We start from the raw sequence: 15,529 nt of genomic DNA, 5'->3' as shown, positions 1-15,529 counted from the left end.
TACACATACTCAGGTATGCGGCGGGAAACCCAGTTTCCCACCCACCTGAGCTGTTGGAAATCGTCACAGCCCACCTGTATGAATCACCCTATGACCTTTTGTTATGATGCAGGGCCGAATTCCTTCGGCCAATGGACAATGGGATTGTAGGACCAGGAGATTGCATTGTGTGTGGGGCATAAATAGGCAGGCCGACCACATCCAACTCTCACTCTCTCATCAACGGTTATCTGCTGATAGCCGGGAGCTGGATATCGAGGCGCAGGCGATCATACCCTTTGTGCGTAAGTTTCTCTCCGTAATCATTGTCTTTCTGTGAGCCAATCTCTCTCTCTCTCTCTCTATCTCTCTCTCTCTCTATCTCTCTCTCTCCTCTTTTCTCTTATATCTCTCATAGTATTATAGCATTGTATTGTATTGCATTTAGGTCAGTGTAGTATTGTCTTTTTGTATTTATTGTTTAGTTCTGTGGTTAGGAAGTCTCTGTTATATTGTAGTGTATCATTTGTACTGTTATCCCCTTTTACAAGTATATTAGATATAATACAGTTAATAGGCTTTGGAACCTAAACCAGCATCTGTGTGTTTTCTATAGTGTTAAGTGTTCACTTGAGCGTCGGTGACGCTCAAGCAGCTTTGTAGTTAGTCAGGTTACACAAGGTTGCACTTACACCCTGTACTCACATTAAGGTATTCTTTGTATTTCTTTGGTATAAGGTTTAAACATTAAGGTATAGTGTTGTGAGCGTCTGCATCGCTGGTGACCTCCTCGTGGTCTCGAGCGTAAGCTACGCCATAGCGAATCATTACCCTAGACATAACCAATAACGTGTCCTGTGATCGCTGGGCCGTGAGCGAACGTGACGCTTGAGCGTCTCGCCTACGGCTGAGCGATCGCTACGCCAATAGCGTACCATTACGGTACTTCTTAAGCAAACAGCGTACAGTGTTCTTAGCTTCATAAAGGGTTGTTATACGACAAAGGAATTTAGCATTGTCAGACCTGACATTAATCCTCACCAACAATGACTGGTACATTGACAATTTCTTCAAAAAGCTTGTCCAAGACAATGTTTTCCTCCTACTCTGTGTCTGTTTCACCCAACACATTTCTGAAAATGTCAACTATTTTATAAACTTACACTGTTTTCCTGTTAAAAGCTTCTCTGCAGCAGGTTACATTGGGTTCCACAGGGAAACATCGGGGTGTAGAGTGGATCTTGATCCAGAGGCACCAACAGGCTAAAGCTTTAGGCTGTCCCATGATGCATTGGGGACTCCTCTATAACCCAGCCTCCAGGCAATGTGAGCTCAGTTTCAGTTAGTGTCTGCAGTAGCAGGTAGCTTAACAGGTGGGCTGCACTGGGCAGCCCTGAAAAAGCTTTTTCTGACAGAAAATTTCTTCAAAACTGGGCTGTCAGCGCTGTATGTCATGGTGACACTAAAGCGCTGCAGCTCCATCACCTCCCAAGCGGCGTCACATACTCCAGCAGCCTGTTCCAGGGTACTTGCGTCAGAGACGCTCCGGCTTTAGGCACACGGTCCCATCCGCTCTCCTGGATCACGTGGCTGCTACGGGGAGGAGGTAAGAGGGCCCCCCAGATGGGACCCGCCATTAAATCGCGTTCCGTCCGCGACCTAGGGAGACAGGTCGCGGCGCTGGCGAGGACACTGTCACCGAGCAGGGACACCACTAGACCACCAGGGCAATACAGCACAGGTCGGGTGTACTAATGACCCATTTAATAAGGCCCGCTAGTACCTGGGGTGGAAGTCCAATATAGGGGAGCTGGCGCTTGACCTGTAGCCTCTCCCCAGCCCAGGGCGACATCTACTGCAGATTTTCCCCGCCTGGAGCTGCCTCACACTCTCCCTCACTACCTGACTGAGATGCTGGGCGCCATCTTATAAGCATAGTTGCGGCTAGTCTCTGGGACTGCAGGGCAAGGTCTCCCTTGTAAAGCCGCCTGTATACAGCGCTGTGACTTAACAAACACTTGAGTATTCTACAAGTCTTTATACAGACAGAGTTAGTTAAGAAAAAGTGTACCTATTACAGGATATATCGTACGAGTATTCTGATATACACCTCCGGTATATAAACTGTGCTGTTTACACACACACACACACAGATATAATTATATATATATATATATATATATATATATATATACACACACACACACACACACACACACACACATATATATATATATATATATATATATATATATATATCCCCACAACAGGCACGGCACTCCAGGGACTCGTTCAAGAAAACTTTTATTCACGGTGCTAACATCTACATGTTTCAAGGCCTCAGCCCCTTCGTCAGGATACACCAATACTCACAGAACATACACACATATAACATTTATATACCGGATACCGGACATCACCTCACGCTATATATATATATATATATATATATATATATATATATATATATATATATAAAAACACATATGTCTGTACATATACTAGTCCGGTGCAGTTTTATTGTCATAATAATTATCTGCATTGCCTGTGACTGTGTGTGCTTGTATCTGCTGTGTGTTTTCACTTTCGGTGTTTCGCAGATATATCTATCACTATATACTGTACCCTAAGGGACTAGGTGCGTCAGGGTCATATATATTCTGCGTCACAGTATTTACCCATTACGTGTATTCTACTGTGTACTCAATCACATAATGCCGAATTTATTCGCTGGTGTTGTGTACTGTATCTACAGTCACATACTCGGATTTATTTGCAGGTATTATACTCTGTCTGGCTTTATCGTACTAATTTGCTCGGTTGTTGCATTTGTGTACAATGTCTAACAAGAAGGGCAGTAAGTCTGTGGACGCTCCTGCATCATGCAGAGCATGTGCCAAAGACTCACCAGAGGGGGAAGCTGTGTATAGGTGGTCTGTGTACTATGTATTATACATCTTCCAGTCAGTCTACAGCTTCTGTAACCAATCAGGAGCCACTCTGGGCTGCGTTCACAAACCTACTGGGTACTCTGGTGGAACGCCTAACGTCCCCTGTGGGACCACCCACCTGTGCCATTACAGCCACAAATTGTCCCTATGGTTAATCCACCTTCGGCAGAAAATGTATCTAACGAGTTGCAGCAATTAAATCATTCCTTGGTCAGTCAAATATCTACTCAAGATCACTCTAGTGTCTCTGGGTCATCTAAGCATGCTGCTTCCTCCTCACAATCCATAAATCTCTCAGATGTTTCATCTGAAGAGGAGGGGAAGCATACTGTAATGTCAGACACTGAATCTGGTGTTTCTGACGAGGATTCTCCATTACAAATTGATGTCCCTGTCCTTGTGGTCGCTATTAAGCAAATCCTACAAATCACTGATGAGGATTGCACTACTGTGGCTAAGAAAACTGATATGTTTAAACGGCAGAAGGTGGTTAAAAATCTATTACTCCATTCTGACCATTTGGTGGACATCAGGCAGGAGCCCTGGTCTAATCCAGGGAAGAAAGTCCCTCTGTCTAAACGGGCCTTGGCTCACTATCATCTCCCTGCAGTTGTGTAACAAGTGGGAAAATTCACCAACGGTGGATTCTCATGTTACCCGCCTTGTGGTGTTATCCACTCTGCCTGTCACTTCACGGAAGGAACCGACAGATAAGCGTGTGTAGGGATGCCTGAAATCTATTTACTCCCTTACAGGTGCTGTACATAGACCCACTGTTGTGGCCTCTTGGGCTGCAAAAGGAGTTGAAGCATGGGTTCAGGCATTAGAGGATATATCTGACAATGTCAGACAATACCTGTCTCACAATACCACCGCCGCCTATTACATTCAGGAGGCATCCTCTGAGGCGGGTGTGTTGGTGGCCAAGGCGTCGACTACGTCTGTTCTGGCTCGCCGTATTCTGTGGTTGAGGTCATGAAAGGTGGACCTAGACTCCAAAAAGACCTTGGAGGTACTCCCCTTTAAGGGGGACATTTTGTTTGGGGGAAGACCTAAATAAAACTGTGTCTGAATTGGCGGTTGCTAAGACTGCCTTTCTACCAAATACTAATCCTTCTGCACAGAAGGCTAAAAGGTACCACTTTTTGTTCCTTTCGGCCTCAAGGGAAAACAAAAGGTCAGGCATACCCAAGACAATCTTGTGCTCCCAAAACCACTAAGTCCAAGGCAAAGCAGTCCTGGGCTGCCCGTCAGCCTGCTTCTAAACAAGAAAGCCTGCCGCATGACGGGGCGGGCCTCCCCCTGTGGGACCCCAAGGTGGGAGGCCGACTTCTGCAGTTCACCCAGGTCTGGTTAATGACCACTTCAGACGCATGGGTGCGAGAAATTGTCTCTCACTGGTACGCAGCCTCCTTCAAGAGACGTCCCCTTCGCCAGTGTTGCACCACAGTTATCCCTTCATATCCGTTAAAGACGCAAGCTTTGCAAAAGGTTGTGAGTTCCCTTCTGAATACAGGAGTCGTAGTGCCAGTTCCTCTGGCCCAGAGAGGCAGAGGTTACTACTTGACCCTGTTTCTAGTTCTGAAACCCAATGGGTCTTTTCGGCCTATACTCAACCTCAAATAACTGAACAAGTTTGTGAGAGTGTCCAAGTTCCGTATGGAAAAACTGTGCACAATTATACTGGCTATGGAACCCGGAGACTATATGGTATCCCTGGAGATACAGGATGCGTACCTGCATATACCTCTTGCCATGTCACATCAGCAGTATCTGCGGTTTGCTACTGGCAACCTCCACTATCAGTTCCAGGCTCTGCCATTTGGACTGGCTACGGCTCCTCAGATCTTCACCAAGGTCATAGGAGTAATGACGGCCCATCTCCGTCGCCAGGGAGTCAGGATCCTGCTGTATCTGAACGACTTGCTGATTCTGGCAAACTCCCACGATGTCCTCCTCAGTCATCTACAACTGACGGTAAGCTTCCTACAGGCCAACGGATGGCTCATCAATTGGAAGAAATCCACACTGGTCCCAGCTCAGAGCATGGTGCACCTGGGGCACTCCTGGACACACACAGTCAATGACTGAATCTGTCTCCAGAAAAAGTCCTGAGACTTCAAGACAGTAGAAGATGCTTCCTTTTGTTGCCCCAGAGTGTCGATACACTCGGTGATGCAAGTACTTGGTCTGATGGTGTCGGCATTCGACATGGTAGAGTACGCTCAATTTCATTCTCGCCCTCTGCAGAGGTTAATCCTTTCCAAGTGGGATCTCACGTGATCACTTTGACTCCAGAGGTTTGTCTATCGCTGACCTGTTAGCTACAGGACCAGCAATTGAGCAGGGGCCGTCCCTTCTGGATCCCCGGCTGGGTCTTGTTGACAACAGGCGCCAGTCTGAGGGGATGGGGTGCACTGTTGGATCAACACTCTTTTCAGGGTCGCTAGACCAAGGAGGAGTCACTCCTCCCAATAATCATTCTGAAGTTGTGGGCAGTGTTCAATGCATTGACTCTCGCCCTGCCTCTGGTACAGAACAGGCCAGTTCAAGTACGGCCAGACAATGCCACTATGGTGGCATACATAAACCATCAAGACGGCACTCGAAGCCGCATGGCTGTGATGGAAGTGTAAAAAATCCTTCGTTGGGTGGAACGCCATCTGATAGAAATATCGTCCGTGTTCATTCCAGGCGTTCTAAATTGGGAATCGGAGTTCCTCAGTCGCCAGGACATGCACTCCGGAGAGTGGAGTCTTCATCCAGAAGTCTTTCAACTCCTAGTAGACAAGTGGGGCCTACCAGACGTAGACCTGATGGCGTCTCGACACAATCACAAGGCTCTGGTCTTCGGATCAAGGACCAGGGATCCTCAAGCAACATTCGTGGACGCACTGCCAATTCCATGGAACTTTCGGCTGCCCTACGTGTTCCCTCCAGTGTCACTCCTGCCCAGGGTCCTGCGTAAGTTCAAACAAGAACCCCAGACCTCCTTATACAGGGCCCTTGCTTTTATCCAGACCTGGCCAGGCTGGCTTTGACGGCGTGGCTCTTGAGGCATCACTCCTAAAAGCCAAAGGTTTCTCTGAGTCGGTCATCCAAACTATGTTAAAAACTCGCAAACCGGCATCTGCTCGGATTTATTACATGGTCTAGAATTCTTACTTCACCTGGTGTGCTGATAAGAATTATGATGAATACAGATTCAGAACTTCCAGAATTCTGGCTTTTCTGCAAAGAGGCCTGGACATAGGCCTTCGTCTGACCTCCCTCAAGGTTCACATATCTGCCTTGTCGGTATGGTTTCAGAGAAAAATTGCATCTATACCGGACGTTCATACATTCACTCAGGGTGTCTTATGAATTCAGCCTCCCTATGTCCCTCCTGTGGCTCCATGGGATCTGTCTGTTGCCCTGCAAGAGTCTCCATTTGAACCTCTTGAGGCGGTGGACCTTAAATGGCTCACGGCCAAGGTCTTGTTTTTATCGGCTATTGCCTCTGCAAGAAGGGTGTCGGACTTAGGTGTATTGTACTGTCATCCACCCTTTCTAATATTTCATGGTGACCGAGCAGTTCTTAGAACTCACCCAGGTTATTTACCTAAGGTGGTGTCATCTTTTCACCTTAACCAAGAGATGGTGGTTCCGGGCTTTATCTCTTCTGATTTGTCCTCCAAAGAGCGGTCTTTGGATGTGGTCCAGGCTCTCCATATATATGTGGAGAGAACTGCCTCTATCAGGTGGTCAAATTCCCTTTTTGTTTTGATTGGTTTTCACAAACATGGCTGGCCTGCAAATAAGCAAACCTTGGCAATATGGATTAGAATGGCGATTGCACAAGCTTATGCGCAGGCTGGTCTCCCAGCTCCTGCTGCTACAAATGCTCATTCTACTCAGTCTGTTGGACCTTCTTAGGCGGCCTGCCGTGACACGTCCGCAGAACAATTGTGCAAGGAGACAACGTGGTTCTCTGTGAACACGTTTATTAGGTTCTATGCCTTTGATGCTTCCGCCTCCTAGGATGCTTCCTTTGGACGCCGGGTTCTCATACCCGCTAAGGTGCATCCCTTACCCTGAGGAACTGCTTTAGGACATCCTCGATGTTTCCCTGTAGAAACGAATGTAACCTGCTGCAGAAAAGGAGAGTTGTGGTAGACTTACCATTGTTGACTCTTTCTGCGAGGTACATTGGGTTCCACAGGGTGCCCACCCTGACGGACCTAGCTTCTATGGGTTTGTACGGCATTAGCCGCTGGTCCCTTCTCCTGTCGTGAGAGTGTGGTTCAATGTAGCTAACATCTACCTCATCTCTTACCTGCTCCTGCATTGGACTGGTTAATGAAACGAAGCTCACAGTGCCTGGAGGCGTGGTTATAGAGGAGGCCCCAATGCATCCTGGGACAGCCTAAAGCTTTAACCTGTTGGTGCATCTGGATCAATATCCACTCTACACCCCGATGTTTCCCTGTGGAACCCAATGTACCTCGCAGAAAGCGTTAACAATGGTAAGTCTACCATAACTCTCCGTATTCATTAAAATAACTTAAATCAAACAACCTTTTCTGTACTACTTTTTTACTCCTATCTTTATGTGTTTCACCATATTTTGTCACAGCAGGTGCCATTTTATAATCTAGATAAACCACACTTGGGTGTTTGGTCATGATCGGATATACGCACACTTTGGGATGTATTCAATAGATGTCGGATCCTTTTCAGCGGAAAGGATCCGACATCCCAGAATTCAATGAGCAGCCAAATCCGACAGAATTTGGCCGTTCCCGACAATGCCAACCCAATTTTTTTTAAAGTCGGATTTACATTGTCGGAACCGGGGCCAAAACCTGTCGGATTTGGCCGCGGGATCTGACAAAATTGCACAAGCTTATGCAGCGCAGAGTAGACAGATTACGGCGCGTATATATATATATATATATATATATATATATATATATATATATATATCTCTCCATCTGTCTGTCTATCTATCTATCTATCTATCTATCTATCTATCTATCTATCACTGTAGTTAAAATGCTTATATTTTTCAGTAGACTGTGAAATCCCACTAGCCCCATAATCATTCTATTCCCCATATTTGCCAATTACAGTGTGCAGCACATACCCTGAATTACAGACTTGGCAATAAATGAGCTTGTGTTGTGAATGGCAGCGGTCATAATTCAGCTAAAAGTAAGACAGTAAGGAGATGGACAATGGCTCAATGGAAAATACTGCCATGAAATGATAATAGGTCTGGGATGTGCAGTTTCTAATTATACATTTGTTATTTTGCTTTAAACCTCACAAAAATGAAAAGCTTCAAATATGAAGCCTACAGAAAACTGAAGACAAGCAGTGTTCATCACAGAGCTCCTCAGTGTCTCTTACAGGAACTCTGCACTAGGGGGTATATTTATGAAAAAAGTGCAGGTTTATAGAAGTGGAGAAGTTGCCACAGCAACCAGACTCTACCCATTATCTTCTAGAAGGTACTAGATAAATGATAAGTAGAATCTGGTTACTATGGGCAACAGCTACACGCCGTAATCTGTCTACTCTGCGCTGCCAAACAGATGGAGCCCTTAAGGCTGAAATACAAAAACTCACAAGGTACTGCACATAATAAATAAATAAATAAATAAATAGATAGATATATATATCTATATATATATATATCTATATATATATATATATATATATATAGAGATACAGAGGGGACGGCACTCAGAGGATTTTTTCAAGTATTGTATTCAAGTATAAAACATACTTAGTGATCCATCAACGTTTCGGTGTACGACAACACCGTCTTCAGGATGTAGACAACACAGTGACAAAAAGTGAAATGACAATACATACATATCATGACTTACCCCGCTTTTATATGTTCCCTCTTCAATCTACACCAGTGTCACGCACGCCAGTATCGTATCGCGCGCCCCTGCACCGGAGCGCACAGTGGTGATGTCACGCCTCCCCTCCCATCACGTGAGAAGGCATGCGTTCCACCCCCCACACAGTGCGCGTCCGTTGCCATGGGGACTGAAGTACATTGCCATGCGGGTAACAGGGCGCATATACAATGTCAGCCTGATTCCGTCATTGGCAATGTGTCAGGGTCCGCGGTGTATATCGATGTCTGACATATGTGAACAAACATTAAAAGATATTAAAAAGCCGTAGCAGACGTGTACCCCGGATGAGACTGCGGTACTGAATAAAGGGCTGGCATTCGTACCCACCAACTGCCATTCAGAATACGAATGGAATCGAGATATGCACCAATTTGGAAGAAAATTACGGTTGCACGAACATTTTCATACCTCTCCGGAAGATCCTAACACAACCTCTCCAGCAACTAATCCTGTGGAAATGTTCTGCAGGAAAGCTATCAAATCCACCTATGACCCTCCAGTAACAAACCCGTCACTCAAATGCTTTACGAGACTCCTGGACGATTCTGTACATAAATATCAGAAAGAAAACCCTAAATTTCGTCATAATTTAACACAGGGCCAGCGCACAGCACTTAGAAATTTATCTAAGTATAATGATGTGGTAATTCGCCCCGCTGATAAAGGCGGGGCCATTGTTATACAGAATACAGATATGTATCGCAGTGAAATATTGAGCCAACTCAGTGACACCCAGATTTATGAAAACCTACCCAGAAACCCAGGTCCAGTATTTAAGCGTGAATTAGATCTAGTGTTAAAAACAGCTTTGGATAATGGGGTTATTTCCAAACGGGTACTAACAGCACTAAGTCAGGCGTACCCAGTCACCCCCATATTATACACTACGCCTAAAATTCACAAAGATCCTCTTCACCCCCCGGGCCGCCCCATTGTGTCCGCTATGAAATCATTGTACCAACCAGTGTCCAAATATTTGGACACCCTGCTACAACCATGTATCATCCATGAAAAATCCTATGTAAAAGATACCACTAGTTTCTTAGAACACATTCAGCCGTTCTGTAATGCACCATTTAACTTACTTATGTGCACATTAGATGTGAAAAATTTATACACATCAATACCCCATCAAGATGGGCTAAAAGCTGTAGAAAGTTTCCTGGAAACTAGTCGGTATTATTGCGGACCTCCAATAACTTTTATTTTACAGTTGCTCACATTGGTACTGTATAGAAATTACTTTTTGTTTGATGGAAAATACTACTTGCAAAAATCTGGTTGTTCTATGGGATCTAACATCTCTCCTACATATGCTAACATCTATATGTACCTACAGGAACAGATTCTATTCTATGACAATGCTTTATTCATGCAACATGCAAAGCTGTTCCTTAGGTACATAGATGATTTAATTATTTTTTGGGCGGGCACCCAGACAGAATTTGAATATTTGGTTCAATCCATTAATGCACTAAATGGTCCAATTAAATTTACCAGCAAGTGTAGTTTCCAGGAAATTGAGTACCTTGATGTGAAACTGGTTAATTGTGAGGGGCTACTGATCAGTTCGTTATACAGCAAGCCCACTGACCGAAATACATTATTAAGATTTTCTAGTCATCACCCTGTGGCCCTCAAATCTGGATTACCCTACTCCCAGATGTTGAGGGTGGCACGTATTAATAATGATAAGCAGTGTTTGGAAGCACAATTAGACGAAATGGTCAAAAAATTTACACAGAGAGGATATCCCATACAATTACTGTTACAGCATAAGAACAAAGTATTAAACACCCCACGCCAATCTTTGTTTTCTGCAGTTACGAACAGAAAAACCCAGAAAAAATTAAAGGAAGATCGTATAATCTGGACTTCTACATACTCTACAACTAGCTGTATCACACAATCAGCCACTAAGGCCTTATGGCCCATTGTAAGTACTGACAAAGAATTACAAAGTTTCAAAACACAAACTCCTATGGCCAGCTTTAGACGTGGTAGAAATATCAAAGACATGGTAGTCAGAACAGATATCACTGACTTTAAACAACCACGTTACATTTTTAGGCAATAGGAAAAAGGGATGCTACAAATGTATCAATTGTGCCACTTGTAGCCATATGGATACAGGCAGTGAATTTAGACATCCACATAGTGGCAAATACATTGCCATTAACCATGCTGTAACTTGTACCACTCCCTTTGTAATATACATAATTAGATGCCCTTGCGGATACTACTATGTAGGTAAAACAATCCGTCCGTTTAAAGAACGGGCGACACAACATCGGTCCGCAATAAAAGCAGCTATACAAACGGGACATAGTGAGCAGCCAGTGGCACAACATTTTTCAGATCGAGGACATACCATGGCTAGTGTCAAATACATGATTATTGATCACCTCCCAGAAAATCGAAGAGGTGGTGATCGTAATAAACAGCTCCTGATTATGGAGGCTAAATGGATTACACGCCTAGACACTGTATGGCCACGGGGTTTAAATGAAAAGATCTGCTGGAACTCTTTGGTATAATCAATATATTGAGTAGTATATATTTAGCTAACGCTTGAACAATAATGTAATACATATGCGTTTTCATTTATTATATAGATATAATGGAATGTTGAATAGAATATATATGTCAGTTAGATGCGTGGAGATGTGTTCTTTGTAACACGTCTGCTACGGCTTTTTAATATCTTTTAATGTTTGTTCACATATGTCAGACATCGATATACACCGCGGACCCTGACACATTGCCAATGACGGAATCAGGCTGACATTGTATATGCGCCCTGTTACCCGCATGGCAATGTACTTCAGTCCCCATGGCAACGGACGCGCACTGTGTGGGGGGTGGAACGCATGCCTTCTCACGTGATGGGAGGGGAGGCGTGACATCACCACTGTGCGCTCCGGTGCAGGGGCGCGCGATACGATACTGGCGTGCGTGACACTGGTGTAGATTGAAGAGGGAACATATAAAAGCGGGGTAAGTCATGATATGTATGTATTGTCATTTCACTTTTTGTCACTGTGTTGTCTACATCCTGAAGACGGTGTTGTCGTACACCGAAACGTTGATGGATCACTAAGTATGTTTTATACTTGAATACAATACTTGAAAAAATCCTCTGAGTGCCGTCCCCTCTGTATCTCTACATTTGCATGGTTCCTGCCTAGGACGTGACACCGGGGTAAGATTGCCTTATATTTCATTGAGTGCCGGACTACAGAATCTATATATATATATATATATCTATATCTATAGATCTATATATATATATATATATATATAATACAATAAATAGATAGTCCCATTGCTCTCCTTCAGTTTTCAATATTCTAAAATGTTTTGCAAAATACTTTAGGAATACTTTAAGCTGCACCTCTTGATAAGAGCCCACCAGTACAGGTTCTGAAAGATATTATTGTTTGTATGGTGAACAAAAGGGCACTATCATCTAAAAAGAAATCTATATATAAGTCCAAGATAAATGACCCTTAAGCTGATGGGACGACCCAGGAAAATGACCCATGGGAGTAAGCAGAAGTGGGTACACACTAGACCAGGCATTCCCAACCACAGTCCTCAAGGCACACCAACAGTGCAGGTCTTAGTGATATCCAGGCTGCAGCACAGATGGTAAAATCAAAATAACTGAGGTACTAATTAAGTCACCTGTGCTGAAGCCTGGATATCACTAAAACCTGCACTGTTAGTGTGCCTCGAGGACCGTGGTTGGAAATGCCTGCACTAGACGATGAGTCTGATAGGTCGGTTCGATCCACTGGATGGGGTGACATATCGCCTAGTGTGTACCCAGCTTTAGTCACAGCAGAGGTTTCAGTTGTTTCATAACATTTTGGGGGAGATTCAAATGTTTGAAAAGTCAGTTGGGAGTCTGTTTTTTCCTATCTAATAGACAGGAAAAAACAGACCCCAACCAACTTTTCAAACATTTGAATTCCACCCTTTGTTTGGAACAGCTATATTAAGCCTGGATAAATGATAAAGCAGTGATAAGTGGAAGGTGATAAAACACCAGCCAATCATTACAGGTTTGAAAAATGAAAGCTAGAAGGCAACTGGCTGCTACGTTTTCACCTTACACTTATCACTTCTTTATCACTTCTCCAAGCTTGCACTGGGCATACACTATACAATTATCTGTCAGATAATCTGTGGTTGGAATGAAAACCCGGTAATAAATGAGAGCAACTGACCATTTGCTCCCAAACACTATCGTTTATACAAAATGGTTAAATCACTGACACGTTTTGTCCATTTTCCAGTGTTTGGGAGTAAATGGTCGATTGCCAGTTGCTCTCATTTATTACCAGGTTTTCAATCCAACCACAGATTATCTGTCAGATAATTGTATAGTGTATGCCCAGCTAAACCTGCCCCATGTACGGAGCCCCCGGCTTGGCGTGCTTACATAGATGGACTAGAGCCGCAGCTTCTCGAGTACTGACAGTTGGTGAACCGAGGAAAGCGGGAGATTACACGGCAGAAGTAAAACAAGGAAAAAGTGTTCAGCTTCCCTGCACTGAGCAGCAGGTACCTTCCACAAAATGTCTATAAATATTTGCACTCTTTACTTACAACTAATACATTTATACTTTTTATATATACATTTTTTAATGTCATTCTATTGCTGCTACAACTTTTATTTTACCTACGCACCTATCTTTGTTTTTACAGAATCAATGGGTTTTCTACCACGCGTGAACCCACCCCAATTGTACCCTTTTCTCGATGAAGCTACTAAAGCTGCGAGGAAAAGTACACCCTCAGGGATTCATACGCGGGTGAATCCCTGCCGTATGTCTCCAAGACTGTCTTCAGAATGTTTTAGTTTCCTTGCTAACAATCTGGTTTATTTCTATTGGTAAGACATCAAGCCAATATTGTTAGCAATGAAGTGGTGATTGAAAAGTTCCAAATACTGCACAGTTTTTTTTTTTTTTTTTTTTTTTTAAATACTAACATATAAAAAAAACTGTATTTGAAAAACAACCTTTTAAGGAACTGAGGGGCAGATTTATTAAGCCTGGTGAAGTGATAAAGTGGAAGGTGATAATTCACCAGCCAGTCAGCTCCTGTCATTTTTCAAACCCAGCCTGTGACATGGTAGTTAGGATCTGATTGGCTGGTCATTTATCACCTTCCACTTTATCACTTCGCCGAGCTTAGTAAATCTGCCCCACAATGGTCAGATTCAATTACACGGCAGCTGCAAATGGCCAGCTACTGTATACTGGCTCTGCTCACAACTCCATAGGCTGCAAGCAGAATAAGCCCTTTGTGGTAACGTGTGAAGCTGCTGGAAGCTGTTCCGGTGGCTTCTGTGTTTCTGCTTGTTCCCCATCTGTAGGTAGTTGTCATTATATAAAACTTACCACTTAGGAGCCAAGATCGTTTACAAGTGTGAGAAGCAAAATCGTTACCGACAAGGTTGAGTTATTTCATCAAGACAAAAAGAAGTTTAATAATCATGTGGGCAGATTTGTAAACACTGACTGCTAGACTGAAGGGAAAAGTCTCTCCACAAGCAATATAGCATGAGCAGTTAACAATAACAGAACCCAATATATTGTATCTGGATGCCAATCAATGATCCGGACAATGAGTTCCGTTGCTAGAGCAAAAAGAAAAATGCTATTTTGTGCCTCTATGGATGACTAGGTAGTAATTTTAATCAGCTGAAAGAAGAGTAAGGTCAACAAAAATAAATAGCTTTACATCCCATTGTTTTGTCTTCTGGAAAGTAGACTCTAGTTTTTATCTTGCTGCAATGAACCTTGCCAAGATGTACAGTTCAGAAGACACTTGATACATTTTTACGTTAGGTGGATTTTACGCTATTTTTTTTTAATAAGCTTACTTAAAACCCTTTCCATACCATCACATGTGGAGGCAACCTCTCTGTGCCATACCTCCCAATATACTGTACGCAATTTTGGAGATTCTTGGGATGCCTCTTGGTAACTTAGCTCTCAATCTGAAAAAGCGTGTATAAATATGACCCAATATAGGGAATCTCATTGCATGATCACTGCGAGAAGTGATGGGCCCCATAACTTTAAACGAGAGCCGTGAGCGAGAAATAACAATTGAATTCCCTTCATTGGTAAGTATATAACTGATCCCCACCTATGCATTTACAGCAGCCTTCAGGAAAATGACAAATCAGTGGCTGAAACTGAAAGCCCATCGCCGACTTAAGGTGCGTCATTTTAGTATACGATTTTATTTTCTTAATATTAAACATTTTGCAATACAAATTTGTGTTTCTTGTTTATAACAAAAAAATAAATAAAAAAAATCAACTTTGCGTTGTTTTCAGTATTTCATCACCATTCAATAAGGTATAATTACCTTATTCAACTTCCCAAGTGCAGATATCAGATCAGCCCACTCACTGGAATACTCAAAATTCTTCAATGCTTTGTCCACGGCTGCCACATAATTTCTGTATTTGGAGTTACTCAGTAACTCCACTTCTTCTGTGTTCATTCTCCCTCAACGTACCACTAGAGACCAGCTCTACGCTCAGCAGAAACCATCACCTGCAAACAACAAACATCCTGTTATTACAGCATACACAAGTATTAGAGAGCTGCAAAGTGATTATAAACATCACTAAAGTATACTATACAGAATCAGTAAGAG

General features: G+C 43.4%; 1 protein-coding gene across 5 annotated transcripts in view; it reads right to left on the bottom strand.

The window, feature by feature from the left end:
• DOP1A (DOP1 leucine zipper like protein A) overlaps positions 1–15,529 on the bottom strand; it is a 241,042-nt gene that overhangs the window by 168,798 nt on the left and 56,715 nt on the right. For all 5 annotated transcript variants that reach the window (XM_063916890.1, XM_063916893.1, XM_063916894.1 and 2 more), the window contains exon 2: positions 15,236–15,426. In XM_063916890.1, the coding sequence (XP_063772960.1) occupies positions 15,236–15,373 (138 nt within the window). In that variant the 5' untranslated portion in view covers positions 15,374–15,426. The remainder of the gene's footprint in view (positions 1–15,235; positions 15,427–15,529) is intronic.

This window comes from Pseudophryne corroboree, chromosome 4 (assembly GCF_028390025.1).
Source record: "Pseudophryne corroboree isolate aPseCor3 chromosome 4, aPseCor3.hap2, whole genome shotgun sequence".
NCBI lineage: Eukaryota > Metazoa > Chordata > Amphibia > Anura > Myobatrachidae > Pseudophryne > Pseudophryne corroboree.
The sequence above is the reverse complement of the archived record's forward strand: the minus strand, read 5'-3'. Positions and strand labels throughout refer to the sequence as shown.